General features: G+C 35.2%; 1 protein-coding gene across 2 annotated transcripts in view; it reads left to right on the forward strand.

Moving 5' to 3' along the window:
* LOC110456000 overlaps positions 1-15,887 on the forward strand; it is a 40,605-nt gene that overhangs the window by 21,911 nt on the left and 2,807 nt on the right. For both annotated transcript variants that reach the window (XM_021506509.1, XM_021506508.1), the window contains exons 3-5: positions 12,590-12,680; positions 13,953-14,129; positions 15,356-15,520. In XM_021506509.1, the coding sequence (XP_021362184.1) occupies positions 12,590-12,680; positions 13,953-14,129; positions 15,356-15,520 (433 nt within the window). The remainder of the gene's footprint in view (positions 1-12,589; positions 12,681-13,952; positions 14,130-15,355; positions 15,521-15,887) is intronic.

The following is a 15,887-nucleotide window of genomic DNA, read 5'->3' on the forward strand; positions in this document are numbered from 1 at the left end:
ACATATTTCTGTAGTGTATTGTTTACTGTAGACTTACATATTTCTGTGGTGTATTGTTTACTATAGACTTACATATTTCTGTGGTGTATTGTTTACTGTAGACTTACATATGTCTGTGGTGTATTGTTTACTGTAGGTTTACATATTTCTGTAGTGTATTGTATACTGTAGGTTTACATATGTCTGTGGTGTATTGTTTACTGTAGGGTTACATGTTTCTGTGGTGTATTGTTTACTGTAGGGTTACATATTTCTGTGGTGTATTGTTTACTGTAGGCTTACATATTTCTGTGGTGTATTGTTTACTGTAGGCTTACATATTTCTGTGGTGTATTGTTTACTGTAGGCTTACATATTTCTGTGGTGTATTGTTTACTGTAGGCTTACATATTTCTGTGGTGTATTGTTTACTGTAGGCTTACATATTTCTGTGGTGTATTGTTTACTGTAGGCTTACATATTTCTGTGGTGTATTGTTTACTGTAGGCTTACATATTTCTGTGGTGTATTGTTTACTGTAGGCTTACATATTTCTGTGGTGTATTGTTTACTGTAGGCTTACATATTTCTGTGGTGTATTGTTTACTGTAGGCTTACATATTTCTGTGGTGTATTGTTTACTGTAGGCTTACATATTTCTGTGGTGTATTGTTTACTGTAGGCTTACATATTTCTGTGGTGTATTGTTTACTGTAGGCTTACATATTTCTGTGGTGTATTGTTTACTGTAGGCTTACATATTTCTGTGGTGTATTGTTTACTGTAGGCTTACATATTTCTGTGGTGTATTGTTTACTGTAGGCTTACATATTTCTGTGGTGTATTGTTTACTGTAGGCTTACATATTTCTGTGGTGTATTGTTTACTGTAGGCTTACATATTTCTGTGGTGTATTGTTTACTGTAGGCTTACATATTTCTGTGGTGTATTGTTTACTGTAGGCTTACATATTTCTGTGGTGTATTGTTTACTGTAGGCTTACATATTTCTGTGGTGTATTGTTTACTGTAGGCTTACATATTTCTGTGGTGTATTGTTTACTGTAGGCTTACATATTTCTGTGGTGTATTGTTTACTGTAGGCTTACATATTTCTGTGGTGTATTGTTTACTGTAGGCTTACATATTTCTGTGGTGTATTGTTTACTGTAGGCTTACATATTTCTGTGGTGTATTGTTTACTGTAGGCTTACATATTTCTGTGGTGTATTGTTTACTGTAGGCTTACATATTTCTGTGGTGTATTGTTTACTGTAGGCTTACATATTTCTGTGGTGTATTGTTTACTGTAGGCTTACATATTTCTGTGGTGTATTGTTTACTGTAGGCTTACATATTTCTGTGGTGTATTGTTTACTGTAGGCTTACATATTTCTGTGGTGTATTGTTTACTGTAGGCTTACATATTTCTGTGGTGTATTGTTTACTGTAGGCTTACATATTTCTGTGGTGTATTGTTTACTGTAGGCTTACATATTTCTGTGGTGTATTGTTTACTGTAGGCTTACATATTTCTGTGGTGTATTGTTTACTGTAGGCTTACATATTTCTGTGGTGTATTGTTTACTGTAGGCTTACATATTTCTGTGGTGTATTGTTTACTGTAGGCTTACATATTTCTGTGGTGTATTGTTTACTGTAGGCTTACATATTTCTGTGGTGTATTGTTTACTGTAGGCTTACATATTTCTGTGGTGTATTGTTTACTGTAGGCTTACATATTTCTGTGGTGTATTGTTTACTGTAGGCTTACATATTTCTGTGGTGTATTGTTTACTGTAGGCTTACATATTTCTGTGGTGTATTGTTTACTGTAGGCTTACATATTTCTGTGGTGTATTGTTTACTGTAGGCTTACATATTTCTGTGGTGTATTGTTTACTGTAGGCTTACATATTTCTGTGGTGTATTGTTTACTGTAGGCTTACATATTTCTGTGGTGTATTGTTTACTGTAGGCTTACATATTTCTGTGGTGTATTGTTTACTGTAGGCTTACATATTTCTGTGGTGTATTGTTTACTGTAGGCTTACATATTTCTGTGGTGTATTGTTTACTGTAGGCTTACATATTTCTGTGGTGTATTGTTTACTGTAGGCTTACATATTTCTGTGGTGTATTGTTTACTGTAGGCTTACATATTTCTGTGGTGTATTGTTTACTGTAGGCTTACATATTTCTGTGGTGTATTGTTTACTGTAGGCTTACATATTTCTGTGGTGTATTGTTTACTGTAGGCTTACATATTTCTGTGGTGTATTGTTTACTGTAGGCTTACATATTTCTGTGGTGTATTGTTTACTGTAGGCTTACATATTTCTGTGGTGTATTGTTTACTGTAGGCTTACATATTTCTGTGGTGTATTGTTTACTGTAGGCTTACATATTTCTGTGGTGTATTGTTTACTGTAGGCTTACATATTTCTGTGGTGTATTGTTTACTGTAGGCTTACATATTTCTGTGGTGTATTGTTTACTGTAGGCTTACATATTTCTGTGGTGTATTGTTTACTGTAGGCTTACATATTTCTGTGGTGTATTGTTTACTGTAGGCTTACATATTTCTGTGGTGTATTGTTTACTGTAGGCTTACATATTTCTGTGGTGTATTGTTTACTGAAAGATTACATGTTTCTGTGGTGTATTGTTTACTGAAGGCTTACATATTTCTGTGGTGTATTGTTTACTGTAGGTTTACATATTTCTGTGGTGTATTGTTTACTGAAGGCTTACATATTTCTGTGGTGTATTGTTTACTGTAGGCTTACATATGACTGTGGTGTATTGTTTACTGTAGGTTTACATATTTCTGTGGTGTATTGTTTACTGAAGGCTTACATATGTCTGTGGTGTATTGCTTACTGTAGGCTTACATATGACTATAGTGTATTGTTCACTGTAGGCTTACATATTTCTGTGGTGTTTTGTTTACTGAAGGCTTACATATGTCTGTGGTGTATTGTTTACTGTAGGCTTACATATTTCTGTGGTGTATTGTTTACTGTAGGTTTACATATTTCTGTGGTGTATTGTTTACTGAAGGCTTACATATGTCTGTGGTGTATTGTCTACTGTAGACTTACATATGTCGGTGGTGAATTGTTTACTGAAGGCTTACAAATGTCTGTGGTGTATTGTTTACTGTAGACTTACATATTTCTGTGGTGTATTGTTTACTGTAGGCTTACATATGACTATAGTGTATTGTTTACTGTAGGTTTACATATTTCTGTGGTGTATTGTTTACTGAAGGCTTACATATTTCTGTGGTGTATTGTTTACTGTAGGTTTACATATTTCTGTGGTGTATTGTTTACTGAAGGATTACATATTTCTGTAGTGTATTGTTTACTGTAGGCTTACATATGACTATAGTGTATTGTTTACTGAAGGCTTACATATTTCTGTAGTGTATTGTATAATGTAGGTTTACATATGTCTGTGGTGTATTGTTTACTGAAGGCTTACATATTTCTGTTGTGTATTGTTTACTTAAGGCTTACATATTTCTGTGGTGTATTGTTTAATGTAGGCTTGCATATGTCTGTGGTGTATTGTTTACTGAAGGCTTACATATTTCTGTAGTGTATTGTGTAATGTAGGTTTACATATGTCTGTGGTGTATTGTTTTCTGAAGGCTTACATATTTCTGTGGTGTATTGATTACTGTAGGCTTACATATGACTATAGTGTATTGTTCACTGTAGGCTTACATATTTCTGTGGTGTTTTGTTTACTGAAGGCTTACATATGTCTGTGGTGTCTTTTGTTTAGTGTAGGTTTACATTTTTCTGTGGTGTATTGTTTACTGTAGCCTTACATATTTCTGTGGTGAATTGTTTACTGAAGGCTTACATATGTCTGTGGTGTCTTTTGTTTAGTGTAGGTTTACATTTTTCTGTGGTGTATTGTTTACTGTAGCCTTACATATTTCTGATGTCTGTGGTGTATTGTTTACTGTAGGTTTACATATTTCTGTAGTGTATTGTATACTGTAGGTTTACATATTTCTGTGGTGTATCATTTACTGTAGGCTTACATATATCTGTGGTGTATTGTTTACTGTAGGCTTACATATTTCTGTTGTGTATTGTTTACTGAAGGCTTACATATTTCTGTTGTGTATTGTTTACTTAAGGCTTACATATTTCTGTGGTGTATTGTTTAATGTAGGCTTGCATATGTCTGTGGTGTATTGTTTACTGAAGGCTTACATATGTCTGTGGTGTAGTGGTGTATTGTTTACTGAAGGCTTACATATGACTATAGTGTATTGTTTATTGAAGGCTTACATATTTCTGTAGTGTATTGTGTAATGTAGGTTTACATATGTCTGTGGTGTATTGTTTACTGAAGGCTTACATATTTCTGTAGTGTATTGTGTAATGTAGGTTTACATATGTCTGTGGTGTATTGTTTACTGAAGGCTTACATATGACTGTGGTGTAGTGGTGTATTGTTTACTGAAGGCTTACATATGACTGTGGTGTAGTGGTGTATTGTTTACTGAAGGCTTACATATTTCTGTGGTGTATTATTTACTGTAGGTTTACATATGTCTGTGGTGTATTGTTTACTGTAGGCTTACATATTTCTGTGGTGTATTGTTTACTGTAGCCTTACATATTTCTGTGGTGTCTTTTGTTTACTGTAGGCTTATATATTTCTGTGGCGTATTGTTTACTGTAGGCTTACATATGTCTGTGGTGTATTGTTTACATATTTCTGTGGTGTATTGTTTTCTGTAGGCTTACATATTTCTGTGGGGTATTGTTTACTGAAGGCTTACATATTTCTGTGGTGGATTGTTTACTGAAGGGTTACATGTTTCTGTGGTGTATTGTTACTGTAGGCTTACATATTTCTTTGGTGTATTGTTCACTGTAGGTTTACATATGTCTGTGGTGTATTGTTTGTTTACTGTAGGCTTACATATGTCTGTGGTGTATTGTTTACTGAAGGCTTACATATTTCTGTGGTGTATTGTTTACTGAAGGATTACATGTTTCTGTGGTGTATTGTTTACTGTAGGCTTACATATTTCTTTGGTGTATTGTTTACTGTAGGTTTACATATGTCTGTGGTGTATTGTTTACTGAATGCTTACATATGTCTGTGGTGTATTGTTTACCGAAGGCTTACACATTTCTGTGGCGTATTGTTTATTGAAGGCTTACATATGACTATAGTGTATTGTTTACTGTAGGCTTACATATTTATGTGGTGTATTGTTTACTGAAGGCTTACATATTTCTGTGGTGTATTGTTTACCGAAGGCTTACACATTTCTGTGGTGTATTGTTTATTGAAGGCTTACATATGACTATAGTGTATTGTTTACTGTAGGCTTACATATTTATGTGGTGTATTGTTTACTGAAGGCTTACATATGTCTGTGGTGTATTGTTTACTGTTTGTTTACATATTTCTGTGGTGTATTGTTTACTGAAGGCTTACATATTACTGTGGTGTATTGTTTACTGTAGGCTTACATATGTCTGTGGAGTATTGTTTACTGTAGGTTTACATATTTCTGTGGTGTATTGTTTACTGAAGTATTACATGTTTCTGTGGTGTATTGTTTACTGTAGGCTTACATATGACTGTGGTGTATTGTTTACTGTAGGTTTACATATTTCTGTGGTGTATTGTTTACTGTAGGCTTACATATGTCTGTGGTGTATTGTTTACTGTTTGTTTACATATTTCTGTGGTGTATTGTATACTGTTGGTTTACATATTTCTGTGGTGTATTGTTTACTGTAGGCTTACATATGTATGTGGTGTATTGTTTACTGTTTGTTTACATATTTCTGTGGTGTATTTTTTACTGTAGGTTTACATATTTCTGTGGTGTATCGTTTACTGTAGGCTTACATATTACTGTAGTGTATTGTTTACTGAAGGCTTACGGTGTATTGTTTACTGTAGGTTTACATATGACTGTGGTATATTGTTTACTGTAGGCTTACATATTTATGTGGTGTATACTGAAGGCTTACATATTTCTGTGGCGTATTGTTTACTGTAGGTTTACAGATTTATGTGGTGTATTGTTTACTGAAGGCTTACATATTTCTGTGGCGTATTGTTTACTGAAGGCTTACATATTTCTGTGGTGAATTGTTTACTGAAGGCTTACATATTGCTGTGGTGTATTGTTTACTGTCGGCTTACATATTTCTGTGGTGAATTGTTTACTGAAGGCTTACATATTACTGTAGTGTATTGTTTACTGAAGGCTTTCATATTTCTGTGGTGTATTGTGTACTGAAGGCTTACATATTTCTGTGGCGTATTGTTTACTGAAGGCTTTCATATTTCTGTGGTGTATTGTCTGAAGGCTTACATATTTCTGTGGCGTATTGTTTACTGAAGGCTTACATATGACTATAGTGTATTGTTTACTGGAGGTTTACATATTTCTGTTGTGTATGGTGTACTGTAGGTTTACATATTTCTGTGATTATCTCACTCGCCTATGTGTGAGTTCTGGTGTGTGTGGTGTATTGTTTACTGAAGTCTTACATATTTCTGTGGTGTATCATTTACTGTAGGCTTACATATATCTGTGGTGTATTGTTTACTGTCGGCTTACATATGACTATAGTGTATTGTTTACTGGAGGTTTACATATTTCTGTGGTCTATTATTTACTGAAGGCTTACATATGACTATAGTGTATTGTTTACTGGAGGTTTACATATTTCTGTTGTGTATGGTGTACTGTAGGTTTACATATTTATTTGGTGTATTGTTTACTGAAGGCTAACATATGTCTGTGGTGTATTGTCTACTGTTGGTTTACATATTTCATTGTTTACTGTAGGTTTACAGATTTATGTGGTGTATTGTTTACTGAAGGCTTACATATGTCTGTGGTGTATTGTTTACTGTAGGTTTACATATTTCTGTTGTGTATTGTTTACTGTAGGTTTACATATTTATGTGGTGTATTGTTTACTGAAGGCTTACATATTTCTGTGGTGTATCGTTTACTGAAGGCTTACGTATTGTTTACTGAAGGCTAACATATGTCTGTGGTGTCTTTTGTTTACTGTAGGCTTACATATTTCTGTGGTGTATTGTTTACTGAAGGCTTACATATGTTTGTGGTGTCTTTTGTTTACTGTAGGCTTACATATGTCTGTGGTGTATTGTTTATTGTAGGGCTACATATTTCTGTGGTGTATTGTATACTGTAGGTTTACATATGGCTGTGGTGTATTGTTTACTGTAGGCTTACATAGTTCTCCGGTGCCTAATATTTACTGTAGTCTTATATTTTTCAAAGCTTTTCGCGCTGGAAATCTTGTCCTTAATTATGACTGACTGACGTGTATGTATGACGTTCATTTTGTATTGCATATACTTTCTGTGGTGTATTGTTTACTGAAGGCTTACATAGTTCTGTGGTGTATTGTTTACTGAAGGCTTACATCTTTCTGTGGTGTATTGTTTACTGTAGGCTTACATAGTTCTCCGGTGCCTAATATTTACTGTAGTCTTATATTTTTCAAAGCTTTTCGCGCTGGAAATCTTGTCCTTAATTATGACTGACTGACGTGTATGTATGACGTTCATTTTGTATTGCATATACTTTCTGTGGTGTATTGTTTACTGAAGGCTTACATATTACTGTGGTGTATTGTTTACTGTAGGCTTACATAGTTCTCCGGTGCCTAATATTTACTGTAGTCTTATATTTTTCAAAGCTTTTCGCGCTGGTATTGTTTACTGTAGACTTACATATTTCTGTGGTGAATTGTTTACTGTAGGTTTACATATTTCTGTGGTGTATTGTATACTGTAGGTTTACATATGTCTGTGGTGTATCGTTTACTGTAGGCTTACATATGTCTGTGGTGTAGTGGTGTATTGTTTACTGAAGGCTTACATATGTTTGTGGTGTATTGTTTACTGAAGGCTTACATAGTTCTGTGGTGTATTGTTTACTGAAGGCTTACATCTTTCTGTGGTGTATTGTTTACTGTAGGCTTACATCTTTCTGTGGTGTATTGTTTACTGTAGGCTTACATCTTTCTGTGGTGTATTGTTTACTGTAGGCTTACATATGTTTGTGGTGTATTGTTTACTGAAGGCTTACATAGTTCTGTGGTGTATTGTTTACTGAAGGCTTACATAGTTCTGTGGTGTATTGTTTACTGAAGGCTTACATCTTTCTGTGGTGTATTGTTTACTGTAGGCTTACATCTTTCTGTGGTGTATTGTTTACTGTAGGCTTACTTATTTCTGTGTTGTACTGTTTACTGAAGGCTTACATATTTCTGTGGTGTAGGTTTACATATTTCTGTGGTGTATTGTATACTGTAGGTTTACATATGACTATAGTGTATTGTTTACTGAAGGCTTACATATTTCTGTGGTGTAGGTTTACATATTTCTGTGGTGTATTGTTTACTGAATGGTGTATTGTATACTGTTGGTTTACATATTTCTGTGGTGTATTGTTTACTTGTTTACTGTAGGCTTACATATGACTATAGTGTATTGTTTACTGTAGGTTTACATATTTCTGCGGTGTATTGTTTACTGAAGGCTTACATATTTCTGTAGTGTATTGTTTACTGTAGGCTTACATATTACTGTAGGGTATTGTTTACTGTAGGCTTACATATTTCTGTAGTGTATTGTTTACTGTAGGCTTACATATTACTGGAGTGTATTTTTTACTGTAGGCTTACATATTTCTGTGGTGTATTGTTTACTTTAGGTTTACATATGTCTGTGGTGTATTGTTTACTGTTTGTTTACATATTTCTGTGGTGTATTGTTTACTTGTTTACTGTAGGCTTACATATGACTATAGTGTATTGTTTACTGTAGGTTTACATATTTCTGCGGTGTATTGTTTACTGAAGGCTTACATATTTCTGTAGTGTATTGTTTACTGTAGGCTTACATATGTCTGTGGTGTAGTGGTGTATTGTTTACTGAAGGCTTACATATTTCTGTGGGGTATTGTTTACTGTAGGCTTACATAGTTCTCCGGGGCCTAATATTTACTGTAGTCTTATATTTTTCAAAGCTTTTCGCGCTGGAAATCTTGTCCTTAATTATGACTGACTGACGTGTATGTATGACGTTCATTTTGTATTGCATATACTTTCTGTGGTGTATTGTTTACTGAAGGCTTACATAGTTCTGTGGTGTATTGTTTACTGAAGGCTTACATATTACTGTGGTGTATTGTTTACTGTAGGCTTACATATGACTATAGTGTATTGTTTACTGAAGGCTTACATATTTCTGTGGTGTAGGTTTACATATTTCTGTGGTGTATTGTATACTGTAGGTTTACATATGGCTGTGGTGTATTGTTTACTGTAGGCTTACATATGTTTGTGGTGTATTGTTTACTGAAGGCTTACATATTACTGTGGTGTATTGTTTACTGTAGGCTTACATCTTTCTGTGGTGTATTGTTTACTGTAGGCTTACTTATTTCTGTGGTGTATTATTTACTGTAGGTTTACATATTTCTGTGATGTATTGTTTACTGAAGGCTTACATATGTCTGTGGTGTAGTGGTGTATTGTTTACTGAAGGCTTACATATTTCTGTAGTGTATTGTTTACTGTAGGCTTACATATTTCTGTGGGGTATTGTTTACTGTAGGCTTACATATTTCTGTAGTGTATTGTTTACTGTAGGCTTACATATGTCTGTGGAGTATTGTTTATTGTAGGGCTACATATTTCTGTTGTGTATTGTATACTGTAGGTTTACATATGTCTGTGGTGTATCGTTTACTGTAGGCTTACATATGTCTGTGGTGTAGTGGTGTATTGTTTACTGAAGGCTTACATATGTTTGGGGTGTCTTTTGTTTACTGTAGGCTTACATATGTCTGTGGAGTATTGTTTATTGTAGGGCTACATATTTCTGTTGTGTATTGTATACTGTAGGTTTACATATGTCTGTGGTGTATCGTTTACTGTAGGCTTACATATGTCTGTGGTGTATTGTTTACTTAAGGCTTACATATTTCTGTGGTGTATTGTTTACTGTAGGCTTACATAGTTCTCCGGTGCCTAATATTTACTGTAGTCTTATATTTTTCAAAGCTTTTCGCGCTGGAAATCTTGTCCTTAATTATGACTGACTGACGTGTATGTATGACGTTCATTTTGTATTGCATATACTTTAGGTGCGTTAATTATTCAATGCGTCCATCTGTTGAGATTCAATAATAAGCTAAAATTTGAGACCGCTAAAATAAGTAATTTCTCAGTAATTGACGTTAGTGCTTTTTTTAAACGAGTTACACGATTGACGCACATATCGTCTGGACCTGATCACGTTGTCGGTTTTTAGATCACCTGCCCAAAGGGTAAGTGAGCGTATGCCTTGGTGCGGCGTCCGTCGTCCATCCGTCTGTCCGGCCGTCGTGCGTCGGTCGTCAACTTTTCCATTAAAACTACTTCTTTTCAACAACCGATAGACCCGGGGTACTGATATTGGGCCAGTAGCAAGCAAGGATGAATGGCTACCAAGTTTGTTCAAATTAATGACCTTTACTCGCTTTCAAGGTTACCTTGGTCAAATATGTTTAAATATTTAAAAAAACTTCTCTTAAATACCCAAGAGGCATAGGATAAGGATATTTGACCAGTATCATGCTCAGATCGAGAGCTACCAAGTTTTTTTTAAACGAATGACCTTCACCATTTTTCAAGGTGACAGGTGTCAAACATATTAAAAACATTGAAACAACTTCTTCTCAATAACAAAAAGGCCTAGGATGATGATATTTTGCAAGTAACATGCTGGGATGAAGGGCTACCAAGTTTGTTTAAATAAATGACCATCATCTGTTTTCAAGGTCACAGGGGTCAAATATGTTTAAAGCCTTTAAACAACTTCTCCTGAATACCCAAGAGGCCTAGAATAATGATATTGACCAGCATCACGCTGAGATGAAGGGCTACCAAGTGTATTCAAACAAATAACATTCACCCATTTTCAAAGTCACAGGGGTCAAACATATCAAAAATATTTAAACAACTTTTTCTCAATTATCAAAAGGCCTAGGGTGATGATATTTTTTCAATAGCATTTTGGGATGAAGGGCTACCAAGTTTGTTCAAACAAACGACCTTCGCCCATTTTCAAGGTCACAGGGGTCAAATATGTTTAAAACATTTAAACAACTTCTTCTTAATATCCAAGAGGCATAGGCTAATGATATTTGGTCAGTAACATGCTGGGATGAAGGGCTACTAAGTTTGTTCAAATTTATGACCGTTATCTATTTTCAAGGTCACAGGGGTCAAATATGTTTAAAACCTTTAAACAACTTCTTTTCAATAACCAAAAGGCCTTGGATGATGATATTTGGCCAGTAACATGTTGGGATGATGGGCTACCAAGTTTGCTTAAACAAATGACCTTCACCCATTCTCAAGGTCACAGGGGTCAAATATGTTTAAAACCTTTAAACAACTTCTTCTGAATTACCAAGAGGCCTGTTCAACTTAATGTCCTTTTCGCCTTTCAAGGTCACAGGCTCCATATGTTAAATTCATTTTAATAGATTCATATGAATCGAACACAGATATTTTGCCTGTAGCTGTATATTAGTTCACTTTTAAGATTACAAGTGTGAGATTAATACCAGGTGAGCGATTCAGGCCCATTGGGCCTCTTGTTCTTTCAAGATTTTGTAGTTTCAGAAGGTTGAAGACAATATCATCATGGTGGACTCTTTTCTAGTCATCGGTTTCTGTTGCCTCGGATCAAACTTCCTGGGCTGGTAATTCTTTTATGTTGTTAGATTGGGTCTTACAGCAGCGTCAATCCCATCATATTTTCAAAGGAGTTTTGTCCAGTTTCGTTTCTGACATCTATTAGAAAAGGCTATATTGTTAATCAATGGAAAGTAGATTTTACAACCAGAGGATATCCCCATGATTCTGTTGATATTGCCTAAGCACATGACTTTGTGTCGAACATGTACATTCGATTTATTTGTGCACTTAAGCAGAAACAAGTTTCAGGCGGGAATTTCTCGCGAGTCTTGCTTAAATTGAGGTCATATTTCAAGTAGACGTGTACGAAAAGTCCGGGTTCAATATTTGTTACGATATTAATGTTTCTTGTGGAATGACAGGTTATATAATTATCCTACTGGTGACATGACAGGTTATATAATTATCTACTGGTGACATGGCCGACGAACTAGTTAATGAATTTAAAACCCCTCAACCTCTAGTCTTCTTTTACCAGATGCAATCAATCTTCATATCGCTTACAGTTTTCCCCTGTTCGGTGCTTTCGTCTTTGCCTTTACTATATAACATCCTGTGATACCAGTACTCCTACACAGGAAACATATAGAAGTAGGAAAACGTGTTTTAGTTTGGCGATAGTTGACCACAGAGCTGTACCTTATTCCAGTCGAGGGAATGTCGTACTAGATAATGTTTATAAATCAATATGAAAATGTATGGAACAAGGAGAACAATATTGTAACATCTTGTTGATATTAGTAAGTATCACTTTTTGTTTCTCGATAGATATGTATAAGATAGAGTCGAAATCATCATATTATATCTTCTCCTTTTCAGAGTATCGTTGGTAACTGTTCAGAAAAGCCTTGTGCGGTCGGACAAAGATGTACTGAACTGTCCTCGGGCAGTATTGTATGTATTAATACTGGTAAGTACGGTATGAGAAAGAAACTGAGTTTTAACAGGTTATTTACGGTAACATACAATGATGTATTAACATTTTCTGCGTGATAATACTACATCCAGTTGGTGTTCATTAATACTGTATGGTTTTGCCAGTACACGTAATAAACGTTACTTAACGTGGATGATATTCCTATCAGATACATATGTATGAAGGTTAATGCTTGTTGACGTCATGATTGTTATGACGTCATAATTGTAATTGCAACTGACTGTCCTTGGAAAATCCCTATTCTTTCATTAAACAAGAAAAAACTACCCTATATAAATATTGCACTGCTACCAGATTAACAAATAGTAACTCATATCAGTCAAATGTTTAAGTATTGACTAATATTTACTATTGCCTTGCATTACTGCTATCAAATGTTAGTTAATTAACAGGCATTCTTTTAAGCTTTGAACTGCTTTCAATTGGCACTTATAGTCCATATATAAATGCCGACTGGAACGTGATTAATTACATGAAGGGCATTCATATTGCCTATAAATGCCAACTGAAAGCTGTCAAACATTTATATTTTTATATTTTATTTTTTAATATTTAGATTTCATGAAAAATTTAATTTCTTCATCAAAATTAAGCATCGACTTTGTGTATGCGTGTTTAATGTAAAGAAGAGCAATTTTCAAGGTTGGGTCAGTGGTAACAAACACTACAATTATGACGTCATAATAATGTCAACACGTTGGTCATGACAGTCGATGTCATGTGACCTTGGTAGGGTTATATAGTGGTTATGTCATAGAGTGGTAAATACATCAGCAATGAATGTCGTGGTCCGACTGTTTACGTCAAGATTATTGTGGTATTGTGGAATTTTTACGTTCTCAAGTGGGTATTCGTGAAGTATAATTGTCCATACAAACCCGTTCACAATCACTGGGTAAATTTTGAACTGCTAGAAGGCGATTGTTAACATGATGCACACTTACTTATTCAGCATTTTAAATATTATCTTTTTTGCTTGATCAGATTGGCTGTTTTCATTATCATTCTTGCTTTGAGTTATTTATTTCTTGATGGAGTATTTTTTTTGTTATTTCAGTATAGTTTGGAAATACATGTACCTCTAGTTTGGATTTTTATTTTTAATCCAACATGTATAATTACTCGTTATTTTTGGCAGTTGTTACTATGTTGAATATTGTCGGATTTGTTTGGCTATATCGACGTACATTTACATCCAAACTTCTGTATCAGTAAGGTTATGAGTAAGATTGTTTTCGTTTTAAGAATGTTCAGATCCGCCGGAAATTACGTCATCAACTACGTCCGGTTTACGGCCAATAGGAATCACCATTAGTTACGAGTCCGTTGCCAACTCTTCCTATTCACCTATCATATCCGGAAATCCGAATATAACATGTAAGGCTGATACCACTTGGACAAGTTTGGACTTTACAGTCACACGTAAGTATCGACAAATGTCTTTTCCCATCTCACCTTACATGAATTGTATGTGGGGTATTTGTTATATTACCTGGACCTTTTTGGTGTCCCAACTCACATGCAGAGATACAATTTCCTTTTTCCACCTCTCCAAAACATCTCTACTAGCTATCCTCGATCGAGTTTTGCCAATTTCCTTATTTTCGCTTCAATCCGTTCACCTTTCTCACCGTTAACATTTGACTTCCGTTATTTCCAGTTAAAGGCATGCCGATTGCTTGGTCTTTCGTGGGAGGCGATATAGTAGTTATAACTTAAAATTTTGAATAGTTTGTAGTTAATAAATTCATGAATTTCTGGCGGTTAACAGGTAGATCAGTTATTCGTGATATACTTTCCTTTTCTGTGAATCAGGGACAAGACAAATATCAAAGAAATCAATATAACGTACATACTATGCGACTTTAAATTGCAAAATATCACAACTAAAACATAATTGAATGGTTGAAGGCAGTATTGTGTCAGTGTAACAGTGAAATGAAACTGCAAACCATCGGTGGAGTTTTGTATGAAGTCTAGATTTAATCATAAAGGGGCGGATTCAGGAATTTTGAAAGGGGTTGACTCCACATGTTATTGTGATATCTGTGTTTGCCCTTCGCGCCAAAAGTGCAAGATCGACGGGCCAAAAGCCTGTGTACGAGCGCCTAAAGCCTGTGTACGAGCGCCAAAAGCCTGTGTGCGAGCGCCAAAGGCCTATGAACGAGCGCCAAAAGCCTGTGTACGAACGCCTAAGGCCTGTGTACGAGCGCCAAAGGCCTGTGTACGAGCGTCAAATGCCTGTGTACGAGCGCCAAAGGCATGTGTGCGAAACCCCACTAGAGCGGCCAAGAAGCATGCTACTTTGAAGTTTTTTGATGATCTTTTGTCAAACGGTCTTCAAAATCAAATGAAAAACAGTTAGTCTTTGTTAACTCTCAAAACACAGTACCACTTAGGGCGATATGGTGATATATGACAGGAGCGAAACGAAAACGTTTTTATCTGATGTTGTAGTCTTTAAAAGTCTAGATTTTCAGTTAAGATGTTGATGTTGACGAAACCAATGTTTAACTCCCACGTTTTCCTCTGAATGGACTACCTTATTGTCGAATCAATGGTCTAGGTTTATGTAAAAAAAACGTATTCTAGTAGTTTGGAGTAACGATATTTATGCATAGAAACAACCAAATGCTGCATATTTTCAGTGTGTCCATCAAACTTCCAAATTGTGGGCGGAGCCTATTGCATCATGCTGGTAACCAGCCAAACAATGACCCCTGCCGACGGTGACCAGTACTGTCAGACAGAGGGCGCTCGCCTCGTCTGGATGACCAGTGTGGAAAAATACGACGCAATCATAGCAATTATTCGTACGTAACTATAGAATAAATAAATAACTTTGTTGAATCCAAGTCGACTAATCGAAAGTTCTATTCATGTTGCTTGTTTTGTTTAGAAACAGATTTATTACATTTATTATTAAACAGAGTTATTCCCCTTGTTGTTGGAAAGCGAACCGGAAGCACAAAGTTCAAGTTACGAAATCAAGCTGCACATATGTGTACGCTAAAGTAGAATTTCTTAAACGGCACATTACACTTTTATTTTATCTTATTTATTCTAAATAGGAAGCAATAGTTCATCTCGATTGAAATTCGACCGAAAATTGCAAACATAAAATTGTATATTATGTAGTTGTGACACAAATACTAATGATGCATCTTCTCTAAGGACGCC

This window comes from Mizuhopecten yessoensis, unplaced genomic scaffold, assembly GCF_002113885.1.
Source record: "Mizuhopecten yessoensis strain PY_sf001 unplaced genomic scaffold, ASM211388v2 scaffold8449, whole genome shotgun sequence".
Classification (NCBI taxonomy): Eukaryota; Metazoa; Mollusca; class Bivalvia; order Pectinida; family Pectinidae; genus Mizuhopecten; species Mizuhopecten yessoensis.